The sequence below is a fragment of the Hydra vulgaris genome, chromosome 04 (assembly GCF_038396675.1).
Source record: "Hydra vulgaris chromosome 04, alternate assembly HydraT2T_AEP".
Taxonomy (NCBI): domain Eukaryota; kingdom Metazoa; phylum Cnidaria; class Hydrozoa; order Anthoathecata; family Hydridae; genus Hydra; species Hydra vulgaris.
In genome coordinates, this window is record NC_088923.1 from 21,846,920 (window position 1) to 21,864,802 (window position 17,883).

At 27.4% G+C, this 17,883-nt stretch overlaps 1 protein-coding gene across 1 annotated transcript; it reads left to right on the plus strand.

Annotated features, from left to right (window-relative positions):
• Positions 1-12,273: 12,273 nt before the first annotated feature.
• LOC100203595 (mitochondrial 2-oxoglutarate/malate carrier protein) lies at positions 12,274-17,548 on the plus strand. The gene is made up of 2 exons (XM_065795788.1): positions 12,274-12,306; positions 16,163-17,548. The coding sequence occupies exons 1-2, from the start codon at positions 12,299-12,301 to the stop codon at positions 17,073-17,075; spliced, it is 921 nt and encodes a 306-aa protein (XP_065651860.1). The 5' UTR covers positions 12,274-12,298; the 3' UTR covers positions 17,076-17,548.
• Positions 17,549-17,883: the final 335 nt, after the last annotated feature.

Below are 17,883 nucleotides of genomic sequence, written 5' to 3' on the forward strand. Positions count from 1 at the left end.
CTTTGAGGAATCAGTACTCTTTGAGCGTTAAAAGGAAGTAATTAAGTTTCCCATTATAAGACAAAAAATAATATATTACACACTAAAAACAAAAAAAATTGTTATATATTCAAGAATTTTAATTTGATTGAAAAAGTAGAACTTTAAAAAAAACAATATTCTCAAAATAATGCAGAAGTCCTACTAAGAAATACAATAAAGAATAAAGTAAGTTTATATCTAGATATGAATTCGTTATAAACAGAGCAGCAAATTTATGGAATACATTGGGAACACATTAAAATTATGGAACGCATTGAAAGTTGTCAACTCAACAAATGTAAACAGTTTCAAGAACAAATTAGGCAAATTTTTAGTTTGTTTTTTTTTGTTTAAAATTTTCAGCTTTTGCATTATATTATCAAAAGTTATATTTGTTAAATTGAAATTATATTGCAGTATAAGAGGTCTAAAAGGAAAATTGAGGTTGGCAATAGTTTGCCGACCTCAATTTTTCTAAAAATTTTTCTAAAAATTATAATTATAATTTGCTTAAACCTATATAATTATAAATTGCAATCTTTTAAGTCGTTTTTTAGCTTCTGCTGATGTAACTTCGAAGTTGTGTGCAAGGAATTTAGACGTTAAAGTACTTTCGCACAAACTAATCTGGCTTTAGTCAATATACTACAAGAATTAATAATAAAAATAACTTTCAGAAGATTACCAATACTTTCTTTTTGGCATCTTCAAAATGTTTGAAAAATTAATTTGGTATTAACAGGTTAAATACTTTTTATGTTGGTAGTAGATGAGACATTTGTCATTTTTTAAAATTTAGGCAAACCTATACTTTTCCTAATATTTTATATATACTGTGGATGAGTGAAATAAAAACATTATTTAAGAAGAATTTTTACTCATTTTTTCTAAAGTGTTACTTTATAAGACATAAAATTGGCAGTAATTTTTATTTGACAATTGCTGTTTTAACAATTTTTTTAAGCTCAATCATTTAGATTAAATCCAATTTATTAAATAGTAAAAAACAGTTTTAGTCTTCAACGGTTGAAATTATTTTGTAACCTTCAATTCATTGAGGAAACTGGTTGTCATTGTATAAATTTAGATCGTAGGCTACGATCTAAATTTATACAATGACAGTGCTACGACGTAGCACAATCATCTTTATGAAAGATGGTATTACTTATATATGTGATAATTAATAAAAGTCAATTAGTTTTTAAATGATCAGATGAATGCTGGTCTTTCTTATATGGCTAGTTGTATTATGTTTCACATAGTAAATTGGGTTTTCTTACTCTTTTGCAGTTCATTTGTTTTTGTTTTTTTCATCTCTCTAATGTGAATGAGGGTACAGCCGAAATTTTTTAATTCGCATTTTATATTTGCTTTTATTTCTAAAAATTTTAAATTTTTATAAACGATAGGGCTTTAAAATATATTTATTGATTATTATATTTTCGTTTTACTTTTTTTTTCCGTCGGTCCTGTCCTCACCACTACATAAAGTAAGAGACTACATTGAAATAAATTTATTGTTTTAGTAATCTCTGGTGTGGCAGTATAACTTGTTTTAGGTTGATTGAGCAAGGAATTGTCCCGGGAAAATCACCTAAACATAGTAACATAGTAAACTAGTTACAAAAAATCAAGAAATTGATATCTAAATATTGACTCAGAAAATTGCTCGATATATTAGGAAACCACTATAACATTTGTTAGCATATTTAAAAATGATAACATTTGTTATCATTTTTGGACAAAATGAATATAAATTTTTATTAAAGGTGGCTTTTAATAATGACGAGCCGTAGCGCAGTGGTAAGAATTTTGACTCAGAACCAGGAGGTTTCATGCCGGCTCATATGAGCAAAGTAACAGCATTCGAAATACATTCTTTTTTATAGCGCTCAACATTTTTTCTTTGATACCTAACTAATAAAAAAACATTTTTTTTAAAACATAAATGAATTCTAACGAAAAGCCACCATAATTTTCTACAATGTTTGTTGTCTTGTTTGCAGTTCTAAAGCCTTTGAGCATACTCAAGGTGACTAATCCTTTGATTAAATCTTTTTGAGTGAGTACTGCAGAGACGATATATTTATCAATCCCCTGCATACTTTAAAACTTAAATGTTATTTTTTTCTGTTCAATGAAATAATTGATTTGATTCAAAACTAGGATATATAAAAAGTCTGGAACTGAGGCCAAAAAAGCTAAAAGCTACATTTTGTTCCGTCATTTGCAATGTTTCAAAATGTTTTGGTCTGTTTAACATCGCTCACAATAGCTTTAAAAAGATTTGTAGAAGACGCTAATTATTGGTGAGGACCTTCAAAGATATCTAGCGCCAATGTTGCTCAGTGTGCAAAGATTCATTTTAACAAGAATTTGAGGTCCAGACAGAATATTTTTCAACTTCGTGTAACTAGAATTGATATCACAAGAGATTTTGTCTGCTTGAAGACTAAACTTGCTTAAAATTCTTGTTTTGTACCGGTAGGTTCTCTTACCCAGAAACGATGGGCTTTTTCTTAACACAGCTTTCTTATAGTTACTTATGCGAGAATTCGCTTGCTTGATGGGTCACCGTGGTCATTTTCAAAACTCCGATTAAAGTTTTCAAAATTTAATTAGTTAATAACTTTTGCGCAAATCTTTTCGACTAAATATGAAATTAGAAAATAAATTTAAAAATAATTTTGTAAAAATTAATTTTTATTACGAAAGTTTAAAAAGACAGAAGCGAAAGCCAAGTTCGGCTTTTGGTTCTGTCCTTTTAAACTTTCGCATTTACAAATGCTCATTAAAAAATCAGGGGGATACTTAACTTTTCGTTAACTTTTTTTTACGGTTACCGCAGGTCTATTATTACGCCATTATTTTAAGCATTTCGGCTATTCGGCGTTTTAGAATTCGGTTTTTTAGGCGGTCCCTTAAATAAGTAGATCGTTAAATAAGTAGACAGTCAGTTCTGCGCAAGCGTAACGTATGTGCAGATACGGGTTGAAGCTTCCGTTAGGTAGGTTAAATCTATCGTTAAAAAGTAGCCCTTTTTCCATTGGGTATAAACTCAAAAAACCAAAATAATCATATTTTTAAAATTATATAATTAAAATGCCAGTCTATAATTACTCTGTTGAAGATGTTTAGCAGTACCTCTCTGATGGAATAATAAATTATTATAATAAAAAAATGTCATCTTTGTGGTATGTGTATATATAATCCACCATTTAAGTTAAACTTTAATATAATCTTTGATTAAGGGTTTATTATTATTGTATACTTTATATTATTGTATGTTTCCAAAGTGAATTTTGTACTATGTCTCAGCATCTCAATAAAATGGTTGTCCTTAATGAAGTTTTGAGACTTCAATTTTATGCATAGACTTGTTTGTTAATTTTGCTCAGAACTATTAGTCAATTTTTTATATATTTAATTGTTGCAAATAAATATTACTAGAAATATTGGCGCTAATTTACATCTCTACCCTGTTTCAGTTCCAGGACGAATCCATTGTATAATAATGGGTAATAAGGTTGCTGCATCGAGGTGCGCTACAGGAATGAGTAACCCTTCTTTAGTCGCTATATCGTACGCACCAAAAATCCATTGATCTTCTACAATTCTACCTTGGTTGTATTTCCTTCTTAAAAAAAGTGATTCATCTATTTCTACTATTGAACCTGGCCTCCCTAATTGCACACAGTTGTTAAGGAAATAAGTAACAGCAATGTCTCTTCAAAATTAGTTCCAATCAACTACATTCAATTTGCTATCAATTTCTAAATCCTTTTGAATGTCTTCTACTGAAAGGCCACGACTTTTTCCGGCGCTACGAGTCCAAATATAGGTAATACCTATTATTTGCCGAAGTTTCAGTTGAGATCTTTCAAAAAAACTTCCAACACGAGTACTTATTTTATTTTTGCATTGTTTTTGCATGCTTCTCTAAATCTTTCCATCGACATTATGATTATTTTGTTCGTTGGACTGGATGTTACATCAAGGACAGATCATATTGATAGGAAGTAAACCAAACTCCCTGCACCACCGGATGCACACGTTATCATTGTTTTTAATTCTGCGACCAATTTCCGGGTAATTAAGGCTATCAAGCTCATAGTTATATCAAAAACGTTGGTCGTCTAGCATTCACCATTTTAATTTTAAAGCAGAAATACAGAAACATTTCTTATAGAGATAGTCTTTTATTATTACATTTTGTTTTATGCAAATTTTTTTGCATCGAAATTTTCATGAATACTTTCGGAATTTTCATGAGTATTTTAATTACTTTCAATCTACAAAAACCAGGCCGAGTAATTAAATGATGAAATTTTAAAGTGTTATAAAAAAAAGATGGCAAATATTAGCATTTTTGGTATATTACTTTGATACTTCAACATCAAATTAGAGAACTTTCCTTTGGTTTTCATGTTTTTATACGATTCTTTATAAGGATAAAATTCTCTATCATAATCAAAAATAAAAATAGGGGGTAGAAATGTAAATTAGCGCCATTACTTTTAATGTTATTGTCTGGTGGTGATAGTTAGATTTTATAAAATTAAATTAGTTAGATTTACTAGTTAAGTTAATTAGATTTTATAAAGTTAAATCATTCGAATTTACTTCTTAAAAAATTTACATATATATTTTTTTTTTTAGTTTCTAATTCAACATTTAGTACAAAATGTTGATATTATAAAATGGAATAACGATATTTTGTTTGTTATTTTAATTTTAGTACCACAGTTTATTACATATTGATGGTTTTGATTTCTAATTTATCTTTATCTTTACAATAAATTTTGAAAAAATGTAATATTTTTAGTATGATTGTGTTATTTGTTTTATGAGATATTTTGCTGATGGTTTGATTGCTTTAAATTGTGTTTAATTTTCTATTTGATTATCTGTATTTTTTTTGATATTTATTTTAGCCAGTTAGTGGTAACAAGCAACAATCGCTGCTGCACCACCCTTATCTGTAACTGGTAAACAAATGATTTGAAGTTTTTATAGTTAAGTATGCAACTAAAATATCATTCAGCTATTTCGGCAATCATATATAGAAATTAACCTCTATTTATATATCTATCCCACATACCATAGTGCACACAGGTTCTGGACCCATAACAGGGAAAAAATCTACTTTATTTCATTAAAGGGAAAGGGGTTACCTTTGCTAAAAGTAAACTGGGTGGTGTTAGAGTAGGCATGTAAAATATATAACTACATTTACAAATATAAGATGTAGTTAAACGTTTTTAGTTTAATATGTATATTTTTATTGATATTTTTTGTTAAATTTTGTTTTTAAATGAATAAATTCGTAAAAAAAATTACCAATTTTGTTTCCCTTTTTTTTTAATATCAAGTTATGTTTACAAAAAAATTTTTGAAAAAATATATCCTTCTGTTTCTACACTAACACCGTCAAAATTTCAGCATAACATGCAAAGTATTATAACGATTTGCTGTTGTGACGGTGTTAATGATTCTCCATGTCAAAATAATATTTTATTGCCCGTTTAGATTTTGTGAATACTTCAAATCGCAGTTAATAATTTTCATAATATTTTAAAATTATCACTGAATTAGGGGGTATCTAATAAGTACTTTCACTGTAAAAAAAATTTCACTGAATGTACTTTTTGATGTGTCATTATCTGTTCATAAAAACGTTAATGTTATTAATTAAAAGGATCCTATTTTGAATAAAAAAGAAACATTTTACTGTATGCTTTTTCATTTATTTTTTTGTTTGTTTGTTTATATAATTTTACCTTTATTATCTTATAACCTTTATTATCTCATCCTTTTTATTTTTTTTAGTCCTCATTTGGTGCTCGAATAACTATCATAAATTTACTTTGTTTGCTGTTAAAGTATGGTTTTAACTTAGTAAACTTTGATTTTTTTTTTAATTTACTATAATGATCATTAGCTAATAGTTATATATAATACTTGAAAAGAAATTAGTTTGTTGCAATCAAGGTAAAAATAATTTAATTTTTTGGTCAAATTACAAAATTTGTTTGCTCTGTTAGCTTTTAAGTTTTTGTTATTTTGTAAAACTGTCTTTGCAATAAATGTCTTTTCTTTCAGATTTTGACTATTGTTAACAATGCTCTAGAAAAAACATCTACGAAAGGTAAATTAGTTAGTAGTGTTAGTATGTAATGTTTTTATTTTATTTATTATTATAATTTTTTTTTTCGTTTTAGTTAAATCTTACAATGCGTTTTTTGCATATTGCAGAACAAATAAATTGGGGCCTACATCTCATTAGGTGTGGGCTTAAATTTACCGCAAAAGCTTAACCCCGTTCTTTTTTTTTTAATGGGGAGTGTGGATCCGTCAGAATGTATAATATTAGGAGAGAGCTGTGGGAAAATTAGTATTTTTGTATTTGGTCAATCTAAATTGTCAATTAATGATGCAGATACAGTTGAATATTTTTTTGTAAAAAAAAACTTTTATATATTTTTTGTTTCGTTATAAATAAATCGATTTCCAGTTAATACGTGTAGTGTATTTTTTTCCTTTTTTAAATTCAATTACCTTTTTTAGATTTATCCAATAACATATTTGTTTAATATTGACTTGAATAGAATTAAAAACTATGAAAGTTGTAAAAAAATGTGTAAATTAAACTATTTTTTATTTTACAAAGCTCTTTTTTTTTTTGAAACCACAATTCGTTATGATTCCTATTTTATTTATGTGAACAAAAGTCTATACTAATATCTAACATTTAAACTTCAAGTTATGTAAATTATTAAAAATTGTATCAAATTTAACGGATTTACTTTAACTAAAATAATTTAATTTAGAAATAAGATTTAAAATTTTTTAGGAAAATTCCATATATTGAAAATACATAGAATATATTTTTAAGGGATATATTCTGATAAAGAATATATATAGTAATCTTTTGCATTGTTTATTTAAAACTATTTATATATTGTCTTTGTAATAAATATTCTTATTCGTGAAATTATGCATCTGCATCAGTTATATATCCTTTTGTGCAGTTGTTTGTACCATAATAAAAATTAATCAAATAATGTATAAATCCAATAGCGAAGTTGACGTACTAAAGTTTTTTTGCCACGAACTTACGTCACTGCGCTAAATCTTTGTGGTTTAACTTTTAAATAGGCGATTTGTAGTCATAGTTTTTAATGGGATCTTAAATCTCAGTTCTGCCAATAATATAACATTAAGTACAAATCTCTGTAACGTCCTAAACCTTCGTTGAGTTTGAAGGCAGTGTATGGAACAATCATTAAATAATAAAATAAATCTATAAAATAAGAAAACTTTTGAACTTTATTTTAACAATTAAAAAACAATGGTTATTATTATTAATTTTTCCTATAAATATATGAGCAACATTAAAAAAGAACTGAAATTTATTACGCTAAAGGGAGGTCTTAAACCACCAAAAAGACACTGATGACATCGCACTAAACCAATAAGCTATTAATAATATGCGTTTAAAAAAAAACAACCTACTTGAAAATTTCTTATAAGCTCTACGATGCAGAAAAGGTAAAAAAGAATAGATATAGAAACGATCGGTGTGGAATAAATGAGTATAGAAATGGTTAATTTGGTAAAGATCTGTAATGGGTCCGGAAAGCTAGGAATAAGGAAAAAGGTCGGTGAGCAATAGACTTGCAAAGACCCATATTTTTACGGGTCCGATTAGCTAGTAATAATAAAAGTTCTTATCTTATTCTTAATTACTAACCCTCGTTTTTTTATTGTTTTTATTTTTTTTGATTGTTGAAAAAACAAACAAAAAATATGCAATATAATTTCTTTTAATAGAGTAAACCACCTAATAATAAGTCTTCTATTTCTTAATATTATCAAAACAATATTTATGAAGGTATATTTATAATTTTATAAGTTTTATATAAATACAATATTTATCAATACAATATTTATATATTTATGAATTTTAAACTTTTTACTTTCAATGAATGCAGCACAAAAATTAATTGAATAAATGAACTTGAAAAAATAAGCTTTAATTTAACAAAGTAAATATATTTCAAGCCAAAATCTAACATCAGACAAACAAAATATTTTTTTTTTTCAGACTTATCTTAAAGAATGTTCCTCTTCAAATGAGTTAAACTTAGTTCACTTGCGATTGTTGTTGGAATAGCATCTTAAGATACTGCTTTTTTGCGGTAGCCCTGCAATAATGTATTATCTTAAAAATAATAATACCAATTTTCTGCTAGAGTAGACAATCTGATTTTTTGCCAAATTGTGGAGCAATAAAGAATAACCTACAAAAATTACTTAAAAAAAGTTTAAACCTGTTAGTATTATTGATTGCACTGAAGTTTTTATGAAACGGAAATCAAGGGGGTCTAACGCAGCTAAAATTGAAATAGAAAAAATAAAAATATTGAGTTAGTTTGGAAGGGGCAGGGCAGTGCTGAATTAAGAGAGGTTGAGGGGAGCTATAGCTCCAGGCCCTTTCATTTTTTACATTGTGGCACACAAAAAAGGCCTTAAAAAAAAATTGCCCTGGGCCCAAAAGTCTTAATCCGCCATTGGGCAAGGACAACGCTCCCTCCACACCCTATCCTTACGCCAATGTTTATATAAATTTGTATATATCAAGTACCAACTTTTGGTTGCTTTTTGCTTTTGGCTTTGCAGAAATGGAGATTTACTTTTCATATTCTTATATATACAAATCCAGTAAAATTCCATGACAAGGTTTGATTTAACTTCACGTGTTATTTGGCCGTTGTCAGTTCTCACTGAATCTTATAAATAACTTATCACTACATTTCATACTAGTTAGAGCTCTAAAATCTTCCGCGCTTGTGTAGTTCTGGTGAGGTTAAAACTGTGTCCAGAGGCAAAAGCCCAGGGTAAGGGTCATGTTTGTGTAGTTCATTTTTTATTACCCTCAAAATAGCTAGAGCTTTGAAACTTTCAGCAGTTGTATGGTCCAAATGACGTTTAGATGTTGCATTTTAAAATATTTTCCAAGGCCGACGACACAAGGGGGAAACAAGTGCCCTTACCACCTTCTCAATCTGGCTTTTTATCTTTATAAAAGAAAACATTTTAGAAAAAATCTTTGAAAAACGTATTATCTTAAGCAATTTCACCAAGTACTATCAGAATTTAAATAGCATGACAACAGCTTTTGTATTATCTTCTATAATCCATAGAATTAACAGTAGATAAACATAAAATATTGAGGATGTAATAAATTTTTGATAATCTTGTTTCGTTCTGACGTAATTACAAATATTGAATAATAAAAAATTAGGACCAGGTAAATTTTTTTAACAGAAAAACAATCAAAGAATATTAACTATACAACCAAGAAGTTAAAATAAATAACACCGTCGAACTAGTATGAATATTCTTAACCAAAAATGTTCGCGAAAAATCATTATTCTACCCACAAAAGAGGTTATACCATCTTAGGAACCTGTTCATCTTACACAACCTTCCCCTATATATTTTTTTGCTATAAATACCCAGTGAGAATGGTAACAAAGGTCCGTTAGCGGCGCGCCGATGCTGGCTAAATATCGATGGGCCAAAAGCAGGCCTGACATGGCGCGCCAACTTCGGCATACCAAAATTGGACCGAATGCGGCTTTGAGCTGGCAAGCCGAAGTAGGCGTGCCTACATCTAACCTACAGCGAATGATTAGCTAACCACACATAGAGAACCAGCGAAGGACCGCGAAAAGTTAACATGCGTTTTTAAAAGCATCAATTTCTTTTCTAATGAAGCACAGTAGAATAAATATTATGAATATGCTTAAACTGTGTTCATTGTCAACATGCTAGTAATATAAGCATGTTGACAATGGACACAGTTTAAGCATATTCTATTGTTATATTAGTAATATAAAAATTTGTTTATCTAATAATGGATATATATATATATATATATATATATATATATATATATATATATATATATATATATATATATATATATATATTTATTTATAATTATATTATGAAACACAATAATGTTTATTTATATTGGTTAAACAATGTATTGTATTAATGATTACTCCCAGGTTAAGTATGTCAAGCTACTGGAGCAGATGGAGAAGGATCCGTGCAGAGGTTGCAGTTATTACTGACGAGTGCTTTAGTAAAAAAAATATACATGAACTATGTGAGGATGTGGAAACAGTTGATAGTGTTTCTGACTCAGCTTTTTTATTTCAACCAGATCAGTTACAATTAAGTACAGATACCGCATATGACTTGATACTGAATCCGATAGTTGTTGAGAGTTTTGAAGATTGTAATTCTGATACAAGTGAAGATAAATTTGAAAATAGATATTCAGATGAATCTTTTTATAATAACAAATGTAAAATTAGCAAAGAAACTGAAGAGTTGATTTCTGATTTGGCTTGTTGGTCTACTAAACATAATATTACACAATCAGCGTTAAATGAGTTATATATATATATATATATATATATATATATATATATATATATATATATATATATATATATATATATATATATATATATATATATATATATATATATATATATATATATATATGGCAAGATTGAAAAAATTTAAAATATATTATGCTCAGGGGTGGGTATGAACCCTCGGAAACAACACTGATGACACTGGGTCCGCACAGCTAGGATATAGGTATAAGGATAAATTATAGAAAAGGTTGGTGTACAATAGACTTGAGGTTGGTCTCAATATATTTAAAATGGTTGTACAATAGTTGCACAACAGTTGCAAGACGGTCGCGCGAGCGTATGGAAACATTGGTCGCGCAAGATTTCTTAACTAATTCTATCTGTCCAACAATAATTGTCGTAGATGTAGAATTTTTTCTCAACGATACTTATGATAAAAATAGAATCTGCCAATCATAGTTTTGGTTCATGCAACAATTGTTATCGCACGACACTAAACTTTGATTGGCTGATTCTATTTTTGCGTCCTGAACTATAATTTTAATATTCTTTAATTAATTAATGCAATCAATACTTAAAAAAGTCAAAAATAAGTTTTTAATTTAATGAAAACAATAGGTTGTATGACACTGTTGCTGCACGGCCATTGTCGCATGACTGTCGTACGACTATATGGAAACGACTATTACAAAGATCCGTATTATTACAATCACAAATACTGAAGGTTTGAAATTGGTTTCAGATTATAGCTTGAATTGTGGTTGTTATGGTTATAGTAATCACTACCCAAACTACTATCTGAAAGCAAAAGCAATCAGTACAAATGTAACGAAAAAAGCAGTTCAAAAATAGTTAGTACACGTGTAAAGAAAGAAAAAAGGAATAAAGTTTTATCGCTAACTACAAGTTTTTCAAGCGCGAAGTTTTTTTTTTTGATAATGAATGTACGATAAATAAGATTACCATAGCTGGTATCAAAAAAATTTTCTTCTGCTGATACCTTATACCAACTAAAGCTGGTAAAATTTATGAAAAAAGGATTTATAGATAAAAAAAAATGAAAAAGGGAAATCATATTCTGTTGGTGGTTTTTATAATGATGATCATTTTTTTTTTACGAAATCTTATTAACATTTTTCTTATGCTTTATTTTTTTTAACTCTTTGCAAGACAATAATCACGTTTTCTCAACTTCTTATAAAGGTTTTAATTTGAAATTTTTAGAAAATGTTTCTTTTTGTTTTGTTTGGAGTTTATACTTCATGAAAGTCAAAATTTTATTTTAAGCGTTTTTTTTAAAAAAAAAAAAAAAAAAAAAAAAAATGACGACTTGAAAAATGGTAGCTAGTATACTTTAAAGTAGATTAGATAATACAGTAATACATGTTCTGAAGGATACGCATATTCAAAAAATATATAGAACTTTAAAAAGTAACTCCCAATCACATCATAAATGTACTAGAAAAATTACATTCAATATCACTGATGTATTTATCAAGACGTCAGTGGTTTTACTAGTATTGGTTTTAGTAGTTAGTTACGTTTTTATCGGTTTTTTATAAAACTTTTTCTATTTGGATTATATAAGTTTTTGCACATGTAACTAAAAAACTTACTAACGTTATGTCTTTGACAAGTTGAAGTTCCACATTCTTGGTGGTGCGTAAATATCGCTTTTTTACATTAATTCTTAAATAAATATTTTGAAATCTGTTTTTACTTTTAAAGCAAGTTTTCAAATCAGCTTTAAAGTGGTTTTAAATTATGGTATTGTCAATTCAAACTTCGTGTTGTAAATATGCTAGCTTGTCGTAAACATGTGTGGGTTAGGTTTTAATTTTTTGTTTCATTTTGAGCATTTTCCAACCTTTCTTAAATATACGAGAAGTTTTAAAAAAAAGAAATGCTAATGCCAATTTTTCAAGAGAAGAATTTATACAAATATAAAAATTTTTACAAAAAAAGTTCAATTGGACAAATTTTTTCTAATTAAGTTTTTAAATATTTTTTAATTTTGTTTAGTGTTTTACATGTATTCTTATTTTAAAGAACGTGTTACAGTTCGCAAAATTTTTTTAGGTAAAATTCACATTTTAAAAATGTTTATTTTTTTCAAAAGAAAAATGTCTCTTTTAAATAGTCATAAAATATAAATGTTCAAATAGTAATTCAAATACTATTTGAGTATAGTATCTCTAATTGGGTAAGCTTATGGACATGTTAAATTACTATCAGTCTTCTCAATTAAGTATACTATTTGTGAGGGAAGAATCAAGAAAATTCTTTATTCAATTATGGTTACCAGTATTCCGATACTTAACGTTGAAGAGTACAGTGCAAAATCTATTAAAATCAAAGTTTTCATTTTGCTTTTTAAAAACCTAACATCTGATAACCCTAATTAAATTCATGGAATCGTTTTTAAAAGAAGATAAAACTGCTCCGGAAAAGTTATTTAAAAGTGTGGATTGCAACTTTTAGCAGCTAATTAATCTGTTTTTTTTATTACAATAAGAATAGTATTTGAAAAATTTAATATAAAATAAATAAGTATATATATATATATATATATATATATATATATATATATATATATATATATATATATATATATATATATATATATATATATATATATATATATATATACATATATATATATATATATATATATATATATATGTATATAAATATATATATATAAATATATATATATATATATATATATATATATATACAAACACACATATATACACATATATATAAAGTGCTGAGTCTGAGTAAATTAACTTGAAGAATCAATGAAAAACTATATTACTTATAGGCACACAATTACAGAAATTGATATTAGGACCAAGAGTTTATTATTAGATTTAATATTATATGTCTTTACTAGTTAGTTAGTAAGTTTTGCTGTAATTGGCTTGGTAAGCCAGTGAGTACGCCTTTAGGGATACTGTGACAGCCTAACCAAGTGATTATTTTTCATCCAACAGTTGAATCTTGCTTTAAAGGAGTTAACTGTCGACAACTCCACAACTTCTTAAGGCATTGATTTCCATAGTTTTGCAGATCTATTATTAAAAAAATTATGTCTTAATGGATTCTTTGTTGTTTCTTTGTAATATTTGAAACAGTGACCTATAACTTGATTTTTAACAATTTTTATGTTATTTTCTGTTTTATTTATTTTACTCATGATTTTATATAGTTGGATCATATCCTCCTTTTCTCTCCATTTAGATAGAATTGTCAATCTAGTTTATTAAAACTAGTTAAATGTTTTTTTGTATTTTAACAAAATTGTGTGTGTATATATATATATATATATATATATATATATATATATATATATATATATATTATATATATATATTAATAAAAATTCAAAAACTTTTAAGTTTTCTTTCACTAATATAATAAAAACTTGGACACTAATATTTTGTGTCCTCCTAGTGCTGCTATGACATTCTGCACATGATTTGGAATAGAATCTACCAAATTTTAACAAATGTTTTAGATTTCTGGGTCTTCAAACCAAGTCTGAAGGATAGTGGTGGTAAGCTTAGTTTTATTTATACAGTCATGTATTTGCAGTTTTTTTTTACAATTGCCCAGAGATTATCAATTGAGATTTTCTGTCATGAATTTCTTGACTTTTTTGGATGTCTGGTATGCGGCAAAATCCTGCTGCAATATCCTATTTCCATTTGGAAATGCTTTTAACATTTCGGAAATTAAATTTTGCAGAACCTCAATGTAAGTGTCAGAGTTCATCATGCCAGTAACTGGGTAGAGTGCTCCTGGTTCAACAGTAAAGAAACAACTTCAAAACATCTTTTCTGAACACTTCATATACTCTTCAATGTGTCCAGGTCTTATAGGCTTACCATCAGAGCAATAAACAGACTTTGATAGAAGACCTTGCACTTCGAAATGTGATTCATCCGAAAATAAAACCTACAATCAATAAATAAACAAGATTTTCTGGCAAACTTTTTAGTGGCTATTAACCTCCTTCGCATAGTACTCGAGCAGACATGGAAGTCATGTGTAGCTAAATCATTCATTAGTTGATCACTTGTCTCCTTTGGATTTTCGATTCTCTTCAGCATCAGATATCAGTCATCTCTCATTGAGGTCTTTCATTTTTGACAACATTTTCTTTGTCCTAATAAGTTCCCTGTTTTAAAGTAGTGCTTCTTGACCCGGCTAACTGTTGATTGGTTTATTGAACATAATAAACCAGTTAACAGTTGTGGTTATTTTCTGTTGAGATTTATCAGAATACTGAAGTAAAGTTAATATTTTAAATCATTTTCTTGGTGTTGTGTCTATCTTTGTTTATTTACTTTTTTTAAATTTACTTATATTGCCAATCGCAGTTAAAAATTAAAGAAAATGTAGAATGAAATAACAAATAACAAACAAATGTTTGATGCAATTAATTTGTACAATACTTTATCAATACCAAAAATGTAAATATTTTCATAAACAAGACAAATTTTTACCAATTTATTAAAATAATTTTAATTCATTTTAATAAAATGGTTTTACTAATTAAAACATTGTCTTGTTTATGAAAATATTTACATTTTTAGTATATATATATATATATATATATATATATATATATATATATATATATATATATATATATATATATATATATATATATATATATTTATGATATATATATATATATATATATGTATATACTGTCAAAATAGTTAGGCTAAAAAAATGGGACTGGGATAGAGTTTTTACACATATACACACATTATTTTAATCTAGACACTTTTTTAGACAAATTTTTTAACTTATAATCCTATCTGGGTTGTACTAAGCTAAAACCCTTAGTCAATGTATGGACTGTAGCCCCCATATTAATTGACTATTTGATATAATGTTATTAATGACCTTTCAACATGTTTTACTTTGTGCAACAGCCTTGTTTGTCAATGCTTGTGTTTCAAAGTTAAAAGGTTGAAAAGGTTTTTCTAAAAAAAGGGTAGCCTATTGACTTTAGTGACCCCTTTGTCCATGTGGGGTAAATGCATTAAAAAAAAAATGTCTAAGCATTTGCATACTGGTTATATATATAATATATGTCTATATTTTATATATATATATATATGTATATACATATACATTATTATTATTGTTATTATATATATATATATATATATATATATATATATATATATATATATATATATATATATATATATATATATATATATATATATATATATATATATATATATATATATATATATATATAAATGAAACTAAATCATAAATATATATACAACCCTCGGAATTCGGAAAATGAGGTGGGCTATAATTTGCCGACCTCAATCTTTTAGAGGTCGGCAAAAAAAAAATTTGATACAAAGGTTTTACCATAAAACATTGAAACTAGGTCGGCAATTTTTTGCCGACCTCAAACACTTTGAGGTCGGCAGTTTATCGGCATTGCTGATTGCCATCCCTAATTCCGAGGGTTGTATAAATGTATATATATATATATATATATATATATATATATATATATATATATATATATATATATATATATATATATATATATATATATATAATTATGATTTATTTATTAATTTATGTCCTTATAATTATATAAATCATTAACTAAATCTTTTTTTTTTTTTTTTCATAAGAAAAATGACATCAGAAAGTGCAATACCAAGCTATGTACGATTTTTAATGGGTGGGACTGCTGGAATGGCTGCAACTTGCATTGTTCAACCAATGGACTTAGTTAAAACTCGAATGCAAATGAGTGGAATAGCAGGTGTAGCAAAAGAACATAAAACAGCTATGCATGCTCTTTTTTCAATATCTAAAAAAGAAGGTGTTTTTGCCCTTTATAATGGATTATCAGCTGGATTGCTTAGACAGGCAACATACACTACAGTGCGATTGGGAATCTACACCAATCTTACTGATAATTTTAAAGGAGCTGATGGAAATATAAGTTTTTCTCAAAAGTGTTTATTTGGTATGATAGCTGGGGCGGTTGGAGCATTTGTTGGAACGCCTGCAGAAATTGCTTTGATTCGCATGACTAATGATGGAAGACTTCCAAAATCTGAACAAAGAGCTTACAAAAATGTGTTTAATGCATTGTTTCGCATTACAACTGAAGAAGGAGTATTTACTTTATGGAGAGGATGTACTCCAACTGTTGTTAGGGCTATTTTTGTAAATGCAGCCCAACTAGCTACTTATTCTCAATCAAAACAAATGCTTCTAGAGACAAAGTACTTTGAAGACAACATTATGTGTCACTTTGCTGCCAGCATGGTTAGTGGTTTAGCAACGACCTGGGCATCACTTCCAGCAGATATTGTAAAAACTAGAATCCAAAGTATGAAAGTTATTAATGGTAAACCAGAATACAAAAATGGATTAGATGTATTGACTACAGTTGTCAAGAGAGAAGGTTTGTTTGCTCTTTGGAAAGGTTTTACTCCATGTTATTTGCGCATTGCTCCTCATACAGTTTTTACATTTATATTTCTGGAACAGTTTCAGAATGCTGCAAAAAGATATTTTGTGACACAAAGATAACACTAGTTTAATTACTTATACATATACTGCCATATAAAAATTTTCTACCATATAAAACATCTACTGCCATATAAAGCCTCTACCGCCAACCAAAACATCTCATGTAAAATATCTACCGCCATACAAAGATCCTCCATATAATACATCTACCACCACATAATGCATCTACCGCCATACAAAACATCTCCTAATAATTCATCTAGCACTATATAAAACTTCCGCCATATAAAAATACCATAAAAACATTTAGTACTTTAAAAATCGTTCAAGAATTTAAAAAATTTCTACAATCTTTTGCAATTTTAGGATAAAAGATTGTTTTACTATTTTTTTAAAGTTTATTACATTTATAAAATGGCATGCGTGATTTTTAAAAAAATGATTTTATGATATTTTGTTTGCATCAGAAATGCTGATCTGTATTAAATTTACTTGTAAATTTAAAGAAAGTATTTTTTTTGAATATGAATAAATCTAGTTTTTAAATTAATGCGCATGCCTCAAAAACCTTGTAGTAATTTTATGTAGAATAAAAATTCATTTTATTTCTACTTATTTTGTCCAATTTTAAAAATTAAATAGAATTTTGAAATTTGAATTTCGAGCACGCGTTTAAAATATGAGCGATGAAAAGGATTTAAATTTTATTTTTTATTTTTGCATGGTAAAAAGTTTATATCACTGATTAAATTTACAAAACTACATTATAGAAATTCCTTTTGATTACCTATTTAATAACTCTATAACGCAGTCAATTTAATCCGAAATTCCGGAAATAAAAACTCGGAACAGGAAGATCTCATCTTAT